This window comes from Gambusia affinis, linkage group LG05 (assembly GCF_019740435.1).
Source record: "Gambusia affinis linkage group LG05, SWU_Gaff_1.0, whole genome shotgun sequence".
NCBI lineage: Eukaryota > Metazoa > Chordata > Actinopteri > Cyprinodontiformes > Poeciliidae > Gambusia > Gambusia affinis.
The window spans coordinates 16841106-16861114 of NC_057872.1; the positions used below are offsets into that span (position 1 = coordinate 16841106).

Here is a 20009-nt window from a genome sequence, read left to right on the forward strand (position 1 = left end):
TTCTCTTTGGATTCGGGAACAAGTTATTTATTCAAATAATTCAAACTCAGGAGAAGTTTCTGAAAGCTGGAAGACTTGTCTAAGATCAAAAATACAGAAATGGCATCTCACACAACTTTAAATACACAAGCTTGTCTATTTGTACTTTAAAATCTCCATAAAGTCACAACAAATTTAAGAAAAATCAAACAAACAAAGTTGAGATGAGAGGATAAAGGAGTTTAATAGAACAGAAATATCCTTTATGGTACAACAGTGGGGAAACCATAAACAGTGTTGGAAGTTATACATTACAGGGATTACTGTGCCATTCAAACATGTTAACTGAGAAAATATTTACATTTGCAAGTACCAAAAAGTCATTTTTTAAACCATTTCCCTTAGCTCTCCCCCTATGCTAAATAAAAACATTTGGGACTCGCTACCTCTTCAAAACGTCGGGTAATGGGTGACGAGTGACGGGCTATTGGTGAAACGGGATTCATCTTAAATGTTCTGGTAAGCAGAGTCACTTCGAAGACGAAAAAGTCAAAGGTCAAGGTTGCTTCATGTGATTATTTGAATCTTCACATAAAGGTAAATCACTAACTAAAATACCACAGTATGCAAATTTTTACAAACCATGTGCAGCCACTCAGGTCAGAGTCAGTAATGAATAACTTGATTCATGAAGTGATTCAATGACCAGACCCATTAATCTGCAAATCAAAGTAGTGTTAGACATCACAAGTTTGGCCCATGAATGCATAATCTCCCCCGGCTCTGTTAAATCTCAAACTAAACAATAGCAAAGACTTTTGCAGCGTTGGTTTATGAACGCTTAAAGCCTCGACATACCTTCTGATGTTTTTCCAGAAATCTGTGTTTATCAAACGTCCCACTGTGGGACACACCCAGTTCCTCTCGGACAGTTGGCTCTGAAACACAATGAAGCGATCATAAGTGGAGTTGCACAAGCCTGCGCTATTAAACATTCCTCTGCAGCCACATTAGGCTCACGTTTCCTGACTTCTTCTATGTCTTTGTCGTATTTTTGCTCTTCCAGTGCAGAAAAAAGGTTTTCAGGACATTTTTTTTCTTGGTGAAATTGGATGGGCTGCAATGTTTTATCCAGAGCTGAAACAGTTTGGTAGTGGTAGCTGAGTGGAAATCATAACGTTTATGTCAACATATAAGCTGCAGAAGCTGGCAGTAAATGACATTTATCCTCTTACTCCTGCAATGACTAATGTATTGTCTGATCTTGTTTATAATACAACAAACGTGATTTGCATTTACATGGGATTTGGTTTGCATACACACACTCCTTTCTGTTTTGCATAGTTTGTTTCCCTGTATAACTTATTCTATTATTTGAAAAAAACAATGTAGCTGTTTGTATAATCTATTTATGTTTCGGCCATATTGAGGCTCTTTGTGCATAAAATAAACCATAGTAGAATACGCTCTATAGCCATTATTTATTTTTACTGAAAAACTACAAGCTAAAAATTAGGCATCCTTTATTTATTTTTTTAATTTTACAGACAGAAACGTGAAACACTAGAAGTCAAAGAAAAAGTTGAGGTTGAGTTTAAAGCAGATTTAGGTTTTAAAACAGTGTTTCAATCTTTAAGAACCTCACACAGCTCTTTTCATTTCACCATCTGAAAATGGAAAGAGTAAACCCACCAAGACACGACTGACCACCTAAATGGACAGACTGACAAAAAGAAAAGTATTGTTGGAAGAAATCTTGTCTATAATTTATCATGACTTCTTAGATGAGTTCTGGTCAGATGACGGGACGTGTAACTTTTTTTGCCTACATGCAAAATGGTGTGTGTGGTGGGAGCACAGTGCACATCACCCTGAACGCAAATATTTGCACATTTTAATTTGTAAAAAACTTTGAAAACCATCTTTCACAATTAGTTTGTGTTGAATAATAGCATACAGAAAATACAGTAAAGTTTCTGGTTGTAGCATGACAAAATGTGAAACATTCCCAGGGATATGAATACTTTTGAGTGGCATCGGGGGCCTTCCAGTGCATATTCATATTAACAGGGAAAACAGGCTTGAGGCCTCTCACAGTTAAGCAAGGATGGAAGCATCAACTAACTCACTTTCTTTTAGTTGCCTAGCAACAATTTGTTGAGTAACTTGCGCAGCAGCAGTTTCAGGTTTCGCCTCCGTGCCTCAGAGCTACTTAAAAATAAAAAACAGCGGCTAGGAATAAAAACTGTGGATAAAACAGGAAAGGTAATGCCTCTAGTTTAAAACAGAAATCTAATCAAAAATTTGCAATACTCATCGACATCAACTGATATGAAATGCTTATGTTGTGGAAGGTTTTTCAGCCATATCGTCCAGCTATACCTTCAGACATGGTGGAAAATGATCTCAGGATTTGACAGACCTTGTTTAAAGGCTTTAAACCCAAGTCTTTAAAGGGCTCAAGGTATCCACATCCAGAGTTTACTGATAATAGTCTGATGGGACCTAAAGAGGACAGAAACACAGCCTGTATTGGTGTATATTTACACAACAGGAGCCCAGACCCTTCTCCAGGCTACACCCCTCGTTCCTTAGCAACTCACCAACTGAGCGACAACAGAGCCCTCAGTTCTGAATGAGACTCTTCTCTGGACACATGGCTGTCTAAAATACATATTTGGAGTTATGTAGCCATGATAACCATCCAACAATGAGGAAACATTGAAATCCCTTAGTGCTTTTGGGGTCTGATAAAAGCCGGGATACAATGAAAGTGGTTTTGTTTATGAAATTTCCACATTGACGACACACAGAAACCTGTTTGTCTTGTGTAACGGACGAGCTGCTGCTTTGTTGGATGGCAAGCTGGCGTGGAGCTAAATGATGTCATATACAAACAGATCGAGTTCGCCTGCTGCGTCTGCGGTCTGCAAACAGACGCACCTTCATCTTGAGGTGGGAGTCGGATGCAAATCAGAGCAGCTCCCTGAGATGAGCCTGCTACTAACGATAGCCGGCTGTGTTGACTTTGCATGGACGAGTGAAAGGGTTGTGCGCTTCCTAAATGTTTGCAAAGCTTTAGAAGTCGCTGTTTTACTTTTCCTGCGTTGCATTGTGTGGAAGCGTGGGAACAGAGTCATTAAATGTCACTATTAAACGGGTCAGCCGCTCTCTGAGAGGAGTCCCTAGTGGAAACGGTTCAGACAGGACCTCAGTGGATCCGAGCAGGCCTGAACACAGTGAGAGGAGCTGAGTCACACAGCTGCTCTCATTTCTTTCATCCTGTCTTTCATTTCTCTTATCTCTCATTCCATTCCTCCTGTCTGTCCACTGTTGTTTCCTCTGGCTGCCATGTTTTTTACCCTCTGACCTCTATTGTATTTATATTTTTAGCTCTTTAAATCTACCCCACCTACCTTTGACGTTTCCCTTTTTTAATTGTCCGTGCAAATTCCTGAATATTTCCCGTTTGTTTGTGTAAATATCCATTTGTCTCTAAAACAGAGAAGTGTAAAGTCTCCATTGAATGTTTCCTCTAAGTGCACATTCCCTGTAAGCCAATCAATCAGTGCCTTTGGGTTTGTTGTGGTTTTATTGTAATGACATTGCTCAAACTGCTGCTGTGTTTAGTGATTTCCTTTTTGTGGCTCTCTGCTGGTATTTTCAAGCTGCCTCCTTGTGGTGGGTTTGGATATTGCATCCTTTCCGATTCAAAAGTTTAACTTTTCTAGCTTTTAGTCAAATATCCTCTAACCGTACAAATAAAATGCTTGTTGTAGTTTAACTTGGGTACTCTAAGAGAGCAGCTGTTATGCCTGAGGTATTCTGTTTTGGTTTTGAAACAATTCATCTGGCTTGTTATCAAAGTCACTTTATGGACAGAGTAAAAATGTTTTCATTTTACACCACTGTTCAAAGAAAAGTAATATTGACCAAGGCGTAGTGACCAAATTTGGTCTTTTTCAGGGTAGCATACACTCCTGTTCTTTGTTACACAACAACCTAACAGAGCATTAGTAATTAGTATATTACCTATTCTTTACATGTCGCCATATTGTGAAAGAACAAGATAAAATGAGGGGAGGGGGAAAAATATAAGACGACAAATTGGGGATTTTTATTTTTGTCCACAAGATCGGTATGTTCTTATTCAAAGTTAAATCATTCTCCATTTAAAACTATTTATGCAAAGTTGAAAATTGTGGCGCTCTAACTACTGTATACTACTTCTTATGTTGGATTGATAATATTTCATGCACAAGATTACAATAGTGCTCCATTGTCTTTATCTAATGAGGAAGAGTCGGATGGGGATTTAGTCTGGATCATCCAGTTTTCACTTTGTCACGTTCTTCTGAATTTTTCTTTGAGACTCTGTAACTTTTGGCCAAGTTGGATTTTAATCAGTATGGTTTTGCCTCTTTAGGTGCCTGGATCAAGAGCAGTTCGGGTCAGGTACAGAAGGTGGGGAACCAGCTTACTCTGACCTACCTCGCTCCCCAGCTCGGGTATTGGGTGGCCGCCATGTCTCCTCTGAACTCAGGTAAGAAATTAGACAAAAATTAGAAGTGAAGTTTATTTGTTCTGTTTTTAGGAGCTGTTTCTTTGTCGTTTTAGTCAGTAAAGTTCTTTTTTTTTGCAGGTCCAATAATGGCAAGGGACATCAGCTCTTACCATACCATGTTCCTGTTGGCCATACTTGGAGGCATGGCTTTCATTCTGCTGTCCCTGCTGGGCCTGCTCTTGTACTACTGCCGGTATGTATAATAATCAACTTTTTACAACAAAATATCTTACTGATTCACTAGAGGTTGCTTTTGTGCCTTTGTCAAGGACTCTGAAAGTCAGTCATTTAAAAATACCTTCATCAGACCTAATGCAAAGCTATTTGGGATTATAATTGGGTTTCCTGGGTGAGAAAATGCAGATACACGCAAAAATAAAAATACAAAAGCAAAAAAATAAGAATAAGAGATTGTGCAGCAAGGGGAAATTTAAGACATGATTTGAAAAATGCTGTGTAGTGATTAGAAATGACATACTTAAAAGAAAAGAATTAGAGGAAGGATCTGCGGTAGCGCTCCTTTGTACACTAAAGATGCACTAAAGTAGCTCCCCCTGACAGTTTGAAGAGCATTAATTTAAAGCAGCGTAGCTGTTACTGTAATTTCTAATGCTACACTCCAGTAGCATTAGAAATAAAATTTACGTTCTTTTGGACTCTGGGTTTTCAGGTCAACTGTAGAAATCGGGGTTGCTCAGTATTAATGATGGGAAAATTATGTGTTTTGTTGTTGTTTCTATATGCAACAGCATATAAAAATAACACAAGTTAGACGACTAACTCGTGTGTCTGTGTTGAACAGACGCCGCTGTTTGAAGCCTCGAGGGTCTCATTGCAAGTTCACTCTGTCAGCTGGTCTTGACGGCACGAAGAAGGATCAGGCAACCTCCATGTCCCACATGAACCTCATCAGCAATGAGGTCTGTCTACTTAATTATTCATTTCATAAAGAAAACAAACTCTTCTGCTTTTCACATGTCAAAGTTTTTTTTTGACTAAATGTTACCACCACCTCCCAGTCAGTGAAGGTTTGCAGTAGTTTCTGTCAGTCAGCAGCACAAGTTTGTTTTTTTTAGTTGAATCTCGTTGTAGTTTGTTAGTGTGAATCGATCACTGAAAGCCAATAATATAGAGCCACTACAAAAGCAATGAGGTGATTTTTATTTAATTATTTTTATATACTTGCATTAATTTTGTCTTAAGTGAATGTATGACATTATCATAAATGCAAAACGGTACACATAATACAAGCTATAAACTAATCGATTCTAAACATAGTGCTGAAAATTAAAACAAGAGAGACACTCAGATATTTAAGACTAAAATGTGAAACTTTTTAAACTCTTTGATTTGATTCTTTTACCTTTTGATGCCTTTTAGCATTTTGGTTGTTTTTTCCCTTGTAGAGCACTTTGTGCAGCCTGTGCTTTTGGAAACGCGCTACGTAAACAAATTTCACCGTGACCTCTTTGACCTAAATAGTGAAAGGTTATTAACATGCAGCCAACATTTAAACTACTATATATAAACAGAAAGATAAAAAAATGCTTTCTTTAAGCAATAATCTGCTGAACTTCCAGTGTGAACCTCATGTCTCTACAAAAAAAGTGAAGACTGTGAAAGTCTGTCCCCAGATTTAGATTGTGGAGAGTAAAGCAGTAAGTGGAATTGAAATCAACAGCTGTGACGGCCTCCTCACTGAGTCAGACCCTGCAGATCCTGCAAGCTTTTCAGAAAGGATTCACTCTGACAGCGTAGCACCTCCTCTCTGAGTTTGAGGAATCAAAGACGAGCAAGAGCGACAGAATGTAGATCACCAAAACCTGTGCAGTCTGAAACCATCCAGGTTTTAGTTCTCAACCTAAAACCAGCTTACATTCCAGTTCCTGTTTGCTAAAGTCCAGAAAGCTTTGCGAGAACATTTATTGGAGATTTTATTGTAACTTTCTCTGACCAGTCAGGTGTAGAGGGTGTGTGTAATAAAGATGTTTAAAAACATAAAATGTTGTTATATTTTGAACATGCTTAAGATCCTTGAACTAAAAAGTTGTATCCAATGATCCTGCTAAAGAAATAACATCTTATTTTCTTAGACCGGTGCGTTATAGCTGAACTCAACACTTTCTGGGTCTAATACAATTTATCTGACCAAATGTTATTTTGTTTAGGTGCAGCTGGAGCTTGTTTCCACAGCAACCGAGCCTGACATGACCACGCCAATGTTGAAGCCTTCTGCGTACGAGTCCCAAAACACCCAGCGCCAGCAGAGTCTGATCCACCTCAGCAAACACAGCCGCTGCTCTCTCGGCAACAACAGCCACCACGGCTCGTCCCTCTGCAACCTGACGCCTCGCAGCAGGGACTACCGGCAGTCTGCAGAGACGTTCCAGCTGAAGACGGCGCTGTCTTGCGGGACGGAGAGGGGCTACCGTCAGTCGTACACCTCCGTCTGCTCGTCCAGCAACCAGATTTCAGATGCGCTCTCGTCGTCCAATCACGGCCAGGTGTCTGCTACCCAGCTGAGCAGCGTTGGCATTATTGACTGCATCTCTCCGTCTTCTCCGCCTCACTCCCCCTGCAGGGGGGAGGGAGGGGAGTGCAGGGCGCCCGACCACCTGCTGTCCCGTTCTGTAGACCACCTGGAGCGCCCCAACCCTCAGCTGCTCGCCCGACCGGGCCAGCTGCTCTGCTGCGGCTCGGTGGACCTGCTGAGTGCGGGAGAGGGCTACTCCAGAGTGCGCCCCACACTGGTGATCCCCGCACATTACATGCGCCTCCCTGGTGAACACCCGCTGTCTGGTCAGGCCCTCCTGTTGCAGACCGACCAGCAAAGTGACTTGGAAACCATCCAGGCTGAGCTCAATGCCTCCCATTCCCAGCAGCCTCTGGGGCCCAGCCCATCCAACAGCGCCCCAGACCCCAACAAGCAGGGCAAGTCAGAGGCTCTGGGCCTGTCGGAGTCTCTGTCTATCCCCACTGCTCTTGGGGAAACTGCTCTTGTTGAAATAAACAAAGAGGATACCTTGTTGGCTGAAAAGACTTTAATGGAGCTGAGAGGAGGAAAACCTCTGCCTCACCCCAGGGCTTGGTTTGTGTCTTTGGACGGACGCTCCAACGCTCACATCCGCCACTCCTACATCGACCTCCAGCGGGCGGGCTGTCAAAACAGTTCGCAGAGCTCAGGAGATCAGCAAGATTATGACAGCAGTGGTAGGCATGGCAACGACGCCAGTCTGGACTCTGGTGTGGACCTGAATGAGCCCAGAGCGGGGCGCAGGGGGGGCGACGCAGAGCGGGAAGAGAGGGCCTCCGAGAGAAAGACTGCCACAGCTTACACCCAGCTGGTGTATGTGGATGATCTGGAGGGGGGAGGCGGCGTTGAGGAGAAACGCAGCCCAGAGGCTGAGGGCGGGAAAACAGGACCCACCCTGGCAGACAAAGCTGAGCGCAAGGGAGAGAACCAGTTATCAGGGCTTGTGGAGGGGAAAACAGCCGAGGATGTCCAAATACTAGAGGAACCGCCATCGGTTTCCCCGGCGTCTCCTCCTCCTCTGCCCACGCCGGAGGAAATGACTTTCAGGACTGATCACGCGCTGCTGTCTGTCTCCCCAGATGATGATGCAGCACATGAGGATGGAGAGGAGAAGAAAAGCCCCTGGCAGAGAAGGGAGGAGCGCCCCCTGCTGGCCTTCAACCTTAAATGAGTCGCAGAGGCTGGTCAAGGGAGAGGTTTACATTTTTCTAGTCTGTCCACATGATATAATCACAAGCCATAATTTTGCTAAAATCATTTCTGAAAGCTTCTCTGTGTCCAAATCTTTATGCAAAGTGACTTCAGTATAATAACCCAGTTTTAAAATTCACTTTAAACTCATTGCAGGTGCATCTCAATAAATTAGAATATTGTTTAATACTTGTAGAAATTCATTATTTTATATTTAAAGTGTTCATTTCTACAAAATTTTTTATGATTATTGGAACAATTTAGCTGCCTCCAATATATTATGAGCCATACTATTACATTTTATTATTAAACATTATGTTTTACTAGTCTGAGAAGCTGAATTTGTGGTTTTCGTTTACTGTAAGCCATTATCAATCAAATTCTCAAACAAATACTTGAAATATGCCACTCAGCGTAATGTGTGCTGAAATAAACTTAATGATATTCTAATTTGTTAAGGTAGACCTGTAGTTAATGCTCATAAAAGGGAGGTTTTTACACTAAAAACATGCTGGTTTTTGAAGATGAACTTGTGATTTCTTTGCATTTTACACTATGATGATTTTACATAGAGAATTTATATGCAATCATCCTGAACAGGGTGAAAAATGCAAGAAAACGAACATGAAACCGTTTTATCAACAAGCAAAAATGTAAACCTCCCCACTGCCGGTGCTCCTCGACTGCTTCAATAAGACCATGAAGGAAAAATGCGTTTAAATTCACACCTTTTGCTCTTATGAAAGCACTGAGAACACATTTCAGCACTGGGATCTCTTCTAAGTCCAGAACTGAACAATTCAGGTCCCTCTAGGAACATCTACCAGACGACCACTGAGCGGCTGACAGACAGACTGTGGAGCCGAGATATTGGGAGATTTTATGCACAACAAATATATGCCTTTTTTTTATATATATATATATATAAGGAGCCTTGTAGGTGTAAATGGACTGTGGCGGAAATAATTGATGACTTGATCGTAGCAGCCGTTTTTTTTCTTGAGCCATATTGGCAAAATCCCAGGAAGTACCCATTTAAAGTGAGAGTAAAACCCCAGTTAAACCACGGTGACTGGTTTTAATGGCTTTGGAGCACATGTGCACTACAGGACATGTAGCTGTACAGCTTAACAGCAGTCTGTAGACTCTGCTTTGAGTCCTACTGCAGCCTCAGCCTCGATACGAACATGTGAACCTTTTGGTTTAGATGGTTTTCAGTATGACGGTTGTTCACGTCGCCTTTTCTGTCTGATCAGATTAAATGACTACATGCTCCTTAGCCGAATCAGATAATGTGACACCAGTTTGCTGGTAACGTTAAATCACCACTACAAAACACGTAGTTTCACTCTTTATAATTGTGAAGTTGATCTTATGAAGGTTGTTTTATATTTGCTGAACCACTGATTTGCATATTTTTGTTTTTAAGGCTATGCATCACTTTTATACGTCTGCTTCAGATGCTTCTTTTTTGTTTTGTAAACGTTAACCTTTATGATTTTAAATGCCAACATGAAGTATTTTACCTGAAAATGGGCAGTTTTTTTCTTTCTTATAACATATTAAGGGCTTTTTCTTCTTACCTGGCTTACTGTTGGAGCTGAAACAAATGCTGTGTAATATTTTGCCAACTAACTCTGCTGCCTTTTGGCTTTTTTTTTTTTTCTTTCTCCTTACACACATAATCCAAGTGCCTTTGAACAACCTGATTCTGCAACTTTATTTATTTGTACCTTTGCTTTGCCTTTAGCTTTCCTCCTCTACCTCAGCGCTCTCTCTTTCCCTTGTGAAGGGAAGCATGCATTGCGCTTTCCTCAGCACGCAGATATTACCACAGCTACACTGCAGAACTTTCAGAAAATGTCTACCAGCTGCTGCAATCCTCAAAGCCTTTAGAGTAATTCCCTGAGAGTTCCTTGAGAGTAAGTAGATTTTTCAGGAAAGATGAAGCTAAGTGTGATTGTACGTGAAGCTACCCTGTCCTTTGGTTTTTGGAGAATGAATGTTTATTTCAGTGTGTTTTTTTTTTATTATTATTATTTTTGAAAACATTGTAGTGTCCTTTTGTGATGCTTCCGAGTGTGACTATTAAATCATCAATCCAACCAAGATTTATGCACCCATAGTAATCAGGTTACAGAGTGTGTTTAGTTGTGTTCTTACCTCTGCTCTGTCGAAATCATTTGTGAGTTGGTGTAATGAATGAGGTTTTCTTTCACAGTGTTCCACAACAACCTCCAGTTCCAGGTGGAGCAGCAATACAGAATACTGAGGGTGTAAATCGATTGGTTGCATTATATTTTAAGCCTGTTATTCTGAATAAACAACCAAGCTGGAATTATTTGTGGCATTAGAACTTTTTACGGTTTACCACAAGCCATGTAGGGGATACATCAAACATGGACAAAGGCGTTCGCTGAGATGAGAGAGAAATTGTATTTTTTGGGTCTACATGCATTACGTAACAGCTGAAGTAAAACAAACGCTGCACATCATAATTAATAAGTCATCCAGCTGACAGACATGTTTTTGAGTTAAAATGTTTAAAGTTGATGAGCAATTTGAAAATATCACTGATACTTATGTGTTATTGGAAGACTGGAGGATTAATACCTACCAACACCAATTATAAAGTCTTAAAAAAGGCAATGATTAAAAAACTAAAATAAATAAACAATACTAAGCCTGGTGGGGGCACAAGTAAAGCCTGGTGTCCCCCAAGGCTTATAATACACTGTGGGAAACCCTGACATGTGAAAAAGTTCAAAGGTTATAATAACAATTCAGAAAGGGTCACAAGCTCTATTTCATCATTTTGGTTCAGTATCTCTCCATACGACAGAACAAGACAAAAAGAGTTGACTTGTCCATAATTTATTTTTATTTTGCCCACAGACAGCCAGTTCTTCATGTATCAATTGTTCAGCAGGCTTTTTGTAGTGCTTAAAACATTGGTATCAAGCTGCTTACTTGCTAATTATCAGGAATTATCACGTGTTGTCTTATATTAAACAATGAAATATTGTTTGGTTTATCTTTTTCATTTTTTCGTTATCATTTATCATTAAAACATACAAACAAAAAAACATTGACCTCTATTCCCCCTGGTAAATTTTGTCATGAACCGCCGCTGTGTATTTGGGAGTTTTGCCAAACGATAAATGTCTGTTCCACCTCACTTATCCTCCAGGGGGTGCTATTTCCCTCCCGATACTTTCTTTGTTTTTATTTTTTTTTCTCCCATCTCTCGCCTCCTGTCAGTGAGCCTCTAAAAAAACCGCTAGCCGGCAGTTTTTTAAGCATCTTGATGATGGCGGAGGACAGTGAGTCCGCGGCAAGCCAGCAGAGCCTGGAGCTGGACGACCAGGATACGTGTGGGATAGACGGAGACAACGAAGAGGAGAATGAGCATATGCAGGGGTGAGGGTGGCCTGTCCCGTCGGGTGCGGGGGGAGAAATGCTCTAACGTTATTGCGAGCAGCCTGTTTATATGTGTGAGGCTAGCGCAGTTAGCTAGCCAATGTTAGCTGACACAAACACAACTAAGCGACAAACAGGCAATTGTTTATAGAGTTTTTTTTAGTTTAACTTGTTTTTTATCGCTGGAATATTTGACCTTTTTTGTAGAAGTTACTGTTATTTTAGCCGCCTGTATGACCTGACAGCCATTAGAGCAAACCGTTAGTCGGCTAACAGTAAGTAGCTCAGCTGTCAGTGGTTGCTGTAGCTGAGGTTAGCTTTGTATGTGTGTGTGCGGGGGGCGGGGGGTGTCCAGCAGAGTCAGTTAGTCATTTTTGTCCTCTGTGTGTGTGTATCTGTGTAGCAGTCCAGGGGGAGACATGGGGGCTAAGCGGAAGAAGAAGAAGCAGAAGAGAAAAAAAGAAAAGCCCAGCTCGGGCTCTGGAGCCAAATCTGACTCTGCTTCTGACTCTCAGGAAATCAAGGTGAGAATGATGACAGTGGAGCCGGAGAACTGCACCATATTAGTGCTGTGAAAAAAGAAAAAAACATTTCATGCCTTTTGAATATTTTTTTTTACTTGACTCTTCATAATGACAAACGTCAATGTCTTTTAAATTGTAAAGTTATAATATAATGCAATATCTCAGCAGAAATATGAAGTTGGATGCTTCATATTTCTCTCCTCATCCTTTCTATCAGTTTAGGTTGTGGTGTATTCTTTCCATTTTGTGATGTATTGAACAATGTTTTTTGTTTTTTTTTTATTGTATGGTACTTTACTTGTTTTAATTATATAACACATGAAGCAAATTACTTGCCCTGATCTTTACTGGTACACTACTTTGAAGTATGCAGTTGTAAAGTGGAGAAATGTGACAAATTTCAAGGTATAAATACTTCTGTAATGCATTACAGATAAGCTATAACGTCAGGTTATACATTTGTTTGCAATAATAATCGGCACCAAGCTTACTCAACTCCTACTTATTCTGTAAATTAGGCTTGAATCCAGAAAGCCAAATTAGCTTAATAAAAGCAGTCAAACCATTGCACATTCTGCAGGAAACAAATTACATGACCAAAGCAGCTCAAAGACTTACATATATGTCATTTTTTTATGCTTTCAGAACCCTGGCTTGCCCATTCAAAAGCTCCAGGACATCCAAAGAGCCATGGAACTGCTGTCCTGCCAGGGTCCAGCAAAGAGTATCGACGAGGCAACCAAGCACAAATACCAGTTCTGGGACACCCAGCCTGTCCCAAAGTTAAGTAAGTTTCAAATAAAATCAGCCAATAAAAGTACAATCAATGGCCACTGTGCTGCAGTAAACGCTGTTTTGTTTAGCAACTGTTTACGAAGGGCATTAATTTCCTAACTAATGACTTTTCTTCCATCCTCCTGAGTTGCTCAGTGCTGCAGAAGAGTGTTAGCTATACTGCACATCCAAGCTTTTCCTTTGTGAGTCATTATATTAAGCAGGTTCCATCCCAACTCTTGGCCGTCTTTGTAGCAGGGCTCATGTTATGGACCAACACAAGCAGGATTTAACCTCTCAGCTCTTCTGCAGTGTTATTAAAAAAAAAAAAAAAACTCTTCCCCTTTTTGTAATTTAAAATACAGAAAATGTTCTCTTTCTTCTTGTGTTGTTTGGAAAATAATTCACCACTGAGAGAGAGATGTGCTATGTTTGTAGATGAAGTCGTGACAAGCCACGGTCCAATTGAAGCTGACAAAGAAAACATCAGACAGGAGCCATATTCTTTACCTCAAGGCTTTATGTGGGACACTTTGGATCTTAGTAATGCAGATGTAGTAAGTGGGATGCTTGCATTGGGTAGAAGAAACTAATGAGGTCACTAATAATGATCTAATTCAAGGTGTCTTTCTGGTTGTAGTTGAAAGAGTTGTACACGTTGTTAAATGAAAACTATGTGGAGGATGATGACAACATGTTCAGATTTGATTATTCACCAAACTTTCTCAAATGGTAAGTACCTTCTGCGTTTGTTTACAGTGCTAGTGAGAAGTTTACATACACTCAATGAATATCATGATATTATGTCTGCTTTGGTTTCATTTGAACCAGTATGTAATTTTAGGGTAGGACAAACTTTAAGTAATTTTAAATAGAACTTGGTGTGAAAATGACTAACTCACTAACTCTCTTTTAGTAAGTTGCAGAGACGCCACATCCTTTTTGTAGACATCAACAAGGTTCTGTTATATTTTTGTGTGGCTATTTAACCGTCATTATTGACAGAGTTGGTGTACTTGACTATAATTGACCGGCTCGCTGGCGCAGATCCAGCTTTTAAGATCAAACGACAAATTTTCAATATGGGTTGAGATCAGGGCCATTTCAGAAGCTTAATGTTAGAATAGAAATATGCTTTATTGTTATTAGTTTGCCTTAAGTGCTACAAAACCGATTCTGTGTGATTTTCATTTGCACGATTGTTTTTCTCATGCCTCTCTCTCTCTTGTTCAGATGAAAAAATTCAGACAAATTCAGTCTGATACATTGGTCTCAACGTTTCAGGAATAATTTTGTTTATAGAGACTTTCATGTCCATTCACTTTGTTTCAGTTGTTTTATTTGTTTAGAATATATAAAATGTCTTCCAGTGAAAATTGTTGGTTAGGAATAAAAATTTATTGATATTTTTCTACTTGTGTTATTATACAATTAACATATTTCTTGAAAATGGTCTCAAAACAACACTATTGCTTTCCTCAATAACTTCTGGGACAATTTATCGTCCAGAAATATTAACAACTTGCTGTGAAACAGTCAAACCCTCAGTATGATGCTACCCCCACCGTGCCTGTCAGCTGGATAACTGTTCTTGGGTTTTAAAGCTTCACCTTGAATCCTCCAAGAACGATGCTCGACGTCATGGCCAAAAAGTTACTTCTTTTCTGAGAAATGTACCAAAGCGACTGAGCGAAATCGTGCCGACAACAAAAAGACGGATTATAGGGTTTGGCATATTTTTGAGCCTGTATGGTTGAGATAAAATGCACGGTAATCACTGAAGCTTTCTGCTGCGTAATTGCTCCATGCTGAAACGATAAAAAAAAGTTCAAGTGAATCCTTAAAAGCTCCAAATTAAATTTTCGTGACGAGTCAGTGTAAACTCCTCACCAGCCCTTTGACTTTCACTTTATTATCCACTTGCTGAAAATGTCGCTGTCCCTCAGGGCTCTGCGTCCGCCTGGTTGGTTACCGCAGTGGCACTGTGGAGTACGAGTGTCCTCGAATAAGAAGCTCGTTGGATTCATCAGTGCCATCCCTGCAGACATACGCGTCTATGACACGTGAGCTCAGCTAACCGGGTCTAAAGGTTCTGCAGCAACTCAGGCAGTGATTCCATCCTGGTTTTTCCTTGTTGCTGCAGGACAAAGAAGATGGTAGAAATCAACTTCCTATGTGTTCATAAGAAGCTGCGTTCCAAGCGTGTTGCTCCTGTGCTGATCCGAGAGATAACACGGAGGGTGAACCTGGAGGGAATATTCCAGGCGGTGTATACAGCCGGAGTTGTGCTCCCTAAACCCGTGTCTACATGCAGGTATGATGAACCGTACTGCATGTAGAACATGAGAACATGGCGGCACGGCATCTTCCCATTTTGTTACTCTGTTTTTTTTGTTGTTTTTTTCCCCCCCGTCAGGTACTGGCATCGTTCGTTGAACCCGAGGAAACTCGTGGAAGTGAAATTTTCCCATCTTAGCAGAAACATGACGTTGCAAAGAACCATGAAGCTCTACAGGCTACCAGATGTAAATGGTTACACTTACCTCACTTTTTTCCTTCTAGCAAGAGGAAATAAAACAAACGTTTTTGCTCCTTTGTTGCATGAAGAGCACTAAGACTCGAGGCCTGCGGCTGATGGAGAGACGTGACCTCCACCAGGTCACTGAGCTGTTGCAGAAATACCTGAGACGTTTCCACCTCGCACCGTCCATGGCAGAAGAAGAAGTTGCTCACTGGTTCCTGCCACAGGAAAACATAATTGACACTTATGTTGTAGAGGTCTGTACGTCTACTTCCTGTCCTCAACTCTTTTTGTTGCTGTTCTTATGAAAAGACGTGCTTTTCTCCCTTTCAGACTGCAGGTGGCGTACTGACAGACTTCACTAGTTTCTACACTTTACCCTCAACTGTGATGCATCATCCTCTACATAGGAGCCTGAAGGCAGCTTACTCATTCTACAGTGTTCATACTGTAACGCCACTACTGGACTTAATGAATGATGCGCTGATCCTGGCAAAAATGGTAACAATCTACTTCCTACCAAAAAAACACAGTTAATGACAGATATTTATACATGTTGCACAAAAACACTTAAGCATAGTTTTCATCACTGTCTGACATTAAACTGTTTGTGGTTTTGATCATTTATTGTTACCAAATTAATCCTTTTTTTGTTGCATATCTGAGTAAAGAAAGAGAGAGAATATTTTCTGAGAGTGTTTAGATCCTTTTCTTCAAATTTAGTATATTTACATACATTTTCTTTATATCTGGTATAACTTGGGTTTTCCTTCCGCAAGATTTTGCTCAAATTTTGACCCCAAAATAAAACTTAGTCAGGTTTGTTGGCGGCTTGGTAAAACTGAAGCAAACGGAGAAGGAAATTCTGTCATTAAATATTATCATTTTAAAATGACACTACAAATAGAAAATTATTCGATGACAGTGATAATAAAATCTCACCTGTTTTTTTTGTTGTTTTTTTTTATTGCTCATAAAAGCAGCATGTCAGGCCCTCAGTAAAATTGAGATATTTAATCTGGACAAAGGTAAAAATCTTGTATTTAGCAAATAAAAAACAGGGAATGTTTAGTTTGATTTATTGACAGACTGAGGGACAAAATGTGATGTCTCTTTTTAAACGGTGTATGTACATATCTGAACTGTTTACAATTAAATGTAGAAACCTAAGAAGGTGACTCGTCATCTCGGTGTTTGTTGTCTGTGTTTGACAGAAAGGTTTTGACGTTTTCAATGCCTTGGATCTGATGGAGAATAAGGTGTTTCTGGAGAAGCTGAAGTTCGGCATAGGAGACGGAAATCTGCAGTATTACCTCTACAATTGGAAATGTCCCCCTATGGATCCTGATAAGGTCAGCGGCATCTTAATAATGGTTAATATTTGTACTTTCATGATCTATTCTCTCCCTCGCTGCCTAAATGTCCTGGTTGTTCTTTTTATTTATTCTTTCGCCAGATTTCCTATCTCACTTCCCTTCGTCTTTGCCAGTTCTTCTTTCCTTCCGTCTTCCTCTTTTTCTGCTTCTTCTTTCGTTGTGTTCCATATCTTATTTTCTTGTCTGATTTATTTTCCTTCGTTGTCTTTGTTTCTTGCTTCCTTCAGACCGCCGCCTGTAGGATTGGCTAACTCAGACTCATTGTGAACTTTGGTATTTTATGTTATAAACTGAACACAGAAACTAAAACTAGTGATGCACTAATATGAACTGTTCCACAAGGATGATGCATTGAATCTCTGAAAACAATTAAAGTTTTAAGGTGAACTTTATTAAGAGTTCCATTGTATTTATTGACATCAGATCTTTCCAGTGTTGGTTAGTTTGTTTGTTAAGTGATTAAATGTAGTGTCAGAGCTCATCCAATAATCTGCTGACGCTCGTGTTTCAGGTCGGTCTCGTCCTGCAGTAGCGGCTCGTTTCACCGCTGCTACGACACGAACAGGCGTCGTTAACTTCTGGACTCTCCTCACTTGGACCTGCGGGTCGCCCGAGCTCAACAGTGACATCTTCCACAAGTCAGCCAACCTCGTGACCGGGCGGTGGTCTCATTAAGAACTCCTGCGGTCCACCCGGAGGTGAAAACTCTTCAATCATCATCCTGAATGTGAAGTCATGCTATGCCTGAGATATCCTTACAGTTACAGTGCTGTTGACATGCGCTCCCGCTCCTAAAACACGACGCTCGGACGTTCCAGAGGATGCCTTGGCATTGTGAATTTTGTTTCTATTTCTTCATTCTCTACAGACATTGTCAGCAGGGGGCTGGTATGAAATACCTGTTCATATACCTATGTAAATGATGATCAACGAGGCTGTCGCCTCTTTACGTGTTTATCCTCTCCAGTCCGCCATCGTGCCGCTGCGCCGTTTATTGTTTCCCTCTGTTTTCATATCACTGTGGTCAGTCATGTGGCTGTTTTAGGCCTATGTAGGATTAGAAACTGTGAAAAAGTGTTTCAGACTCCTACCGAAACACTTTTTCTTCAGTAATTATATGTAACAAATGAAATCTCGTACAAGGCAACACAAGAACTGTAACATGTAGTTTACATTGAAAACAAAACCACATTTATTCCTGTAGTTTGAGTTGCAGGTTTGTGAGGGCTGATCTAAAACCTTCTTCTTCTTCTTCTTAAGTTGTGTAGAAGTCGGTGGCTTTTTAATGATGAATGTACAGCATCGATGAAGCACAATTTTACAAACAAGTCAAATGGTTTGCTTATAAAGATCTTAAACGTTTGGTATTGACAAATGGTGGGAACTGTTTTACGTTATAAATCTGACATTTTGTAATTTTAACATTAAACCCACGCATGTGGTAGCATTTACTGTTGCTCTCCATCGTTATTGCTTTTGTTACACTTTCCAGTTAGCAGCAGCTCTAAGCGGTAAAATATTTCATTTTGATTGAGATTTTTGTACAAATTAAACCGAAAAATGGCTAATATGCTTCAAAATGGAATAGTCAAACAACCACGGTCGACTGTTTTTAGTTTAGCCGTTGCCACCTGCAAAAAAACTTGGCAGAGAAATTCTCTGGTGCAGATAAGCTACTATAAAGTGGCCACTGGTTCAGAAGTGCAATAGATATCTATATGTCAAAACATTTAAAGCCAACTACTGGATGATCTGAACCTGGGTTATAAATTCAAACTTTAATTAATCAAGAAGTCGGAGGAAACATTTAATAAATTTCTGTAAGTCCATCACACATTTTTCTTGGCTTTCTGAAATCCTTTTTCTTTTCTTTCAGACATTAAAATAGAAAGTGGGTCATTTTGTTTTAGTGTGATATTTGTTAATGTAAAACATCAACTTCAGCTCTCCCTTTACCCAAACCTTTTGAGGGCATTTAGCAGTCCTGTGTGCTTCAATGAGCAAAGCTTTTGACCAACCACTTGTTCTAAGGTGGAGTCTTTGTTTTTGTTTTACGTTCTTTTTGGTGGTTTCATGTTTGTGACTCTGCAAAATGTAGGACAAACAGGCAGCATCTGCTTTTTCTATTTGATTCTTTTAATTATTATTCTATTTTTAATTGCTCATTTTGAATTTGTTTTTCTCACATTCCATAAAGATCGGCCAGAACAAAAAGCCCTTGTCAGTAAAAGCTCTGAGTCCAACTCACAAGGAGATGCTCCAGTCATTAATTTAACTCTGAAAACCAGTTTCTGCATCGACGGCGTGCCTCGTGTTGCCTGCAGCGGCTCAGATGAACTGTCTGTCGGTTCTGCTCCCATGTTGACTCCAGCATTGATGGTTTACAGCCACAAACTTCAGTGGCTGAGACAACCGCCTTGTTTTGTTTATTTTTTAGGAGATCTGCAAGGACGGGCGATGAGTGTATGTCTGAATTAACATCCAGTCAAACTGAAGAACAATGTTTTTAGTTTAGAACCATTGTAAACTGTGAAAAAGCTGAAGAACCTGTACCAGCATCATTTAGTCATAAACCCAGTGCGAATACCAGTCTGTTTCAACACATCAGCTATACCAGCATGGATATTTGATTGAATAAACTCTTACATTTTAAAAAGGAACGTGGCTGAGATGGAGCGTCTTTTTTCTGTCATTGCTGAGATTTATTTTACAGATGTCCTCCTGTTAGGAGTTTCTTTTTTTTCCTCCACTAATGAAGTTTTGATTTCGTCTGAAGTAATAAACAAAATGTTTTCCAAAAGGTAAAGAAAAACCAACATGCTAACTCTGCTCTCTGTGTATTTTGGACTGATGACATCACAAGAGGTACAAATCCAAAACTAATCAGCTGGTGTTAACATGTATTGGCAGATTGGCACATTCTGACGCCTGGGAGTTGCATTTAAGTTGCAATGTGTTCATTATGTGTTAGAGCCACATTATTACAGCTTTAAAAGCTACATAGTACAAAACAAACATGAAAGTCTCTTGGTGATAAATTAATTATAAAGTGAGTTTGATTTTTATAGAAACGTTTGGTTAACAGATCAAAAACACCGTGTGGATATCTGGTACTAACAGCACATTT

At 40.1% G+C, this 20009-nt stretch overlaps 2 protein-coding genes across 3 annotated transcripts in view; both read left to right on the top strand.

Annotated features, from left to right (window-relative positions):
• Positions 1-9840, top strand: part of fam171a1 (family with sequence similarity 171 member A1) — a 25695-nt gene extending 15855 nt beyond the window's left edge. The window contains exons 6-9 of the mRNA XM_044117229.1: positions 4406-4522; positions 4622-4736; positions 5346-5463; positions 6712-9840. Of these exons, the coding sequence (XP_043973164.1) occupies positions 4406-4522; positions 4622-4736; positions 5346-5463; positions 6712-8247 (1886 nt within the window). The 3' untranslated portion in view covers positions 8248-9840. The remainder of the gene's footprint in view (positions 1-4405; positions 4523-4621; positions 4737-5345; positions 5464-6711) is intronic.
• Positions 9841-10114: 274 nt separating this feature from the next.
• On the top strand, positions 10115-19542 carry nmt2 (N-myristoyltransferase 2). 2 transcript variants are annotated; one of them, XR_006370656.1, is made up of 14 exons: positions 10115-10189; positions 11529-11687; positions 12091-12211; positions 12857-12998; positions 13424-13542; positions 13626-13717; positions 14932-15048; positions 15129-15299; positions 15402-15510; positions 15593-15763; positions 15840-16007; positions 16721-16858; positions 17394-17580; positions 19080-19542. XR_006370656.1 is itself a non-coding variant. In XM_044117230.1 (13 exons), the coding sequence occupies exons 2-13, from the start codon at positions 11575-11577 to the stop codon at positions 17412-17414; spliced, it is 1482 nt and encodes a 493-aa protein (XP_043973165.1). In that variant the 5' UTR covers positions 10115-10189; positions 11529-11574; the 3' UTR covers positions 17415-18814. The 2 variants fall into 2 exon arrangements, 1 of the variants encoding a protein (XP_043973165.1); XM_044117230.1 differs by lacking the exon at positions 19080-19542 and having other exon boundaries at positions 17394-18814.
• Positions 19543-20009: the final 467 nt, after the last annotated feature.

Excerpts from the sequence above, each read along its gene's own strand:
- nmt2 (XM_044117230.1), top strand. The coding sequence starts at position 11,575 with ATGATGGCGGAGGACAGTGAGTCCGCGGCAAGCCAGCAGAGCCTGGAG. Across the intron at positions 15,511-15,592 it reads AGCTCTACAGGCTACCAGAT|AGCACTAAGACTCGAGGCCT; the intron begins GTAAATGGTTAC and ends TGTTGCATGAAG. Across the intron at positions 16,008-16,720 it reads CGCTGATCCTGGCAAAAATG|AAAGGTTTTGACGTTTTCAA; the intron begins GTAACAATCTAC and ends TGTGTTTGACAG.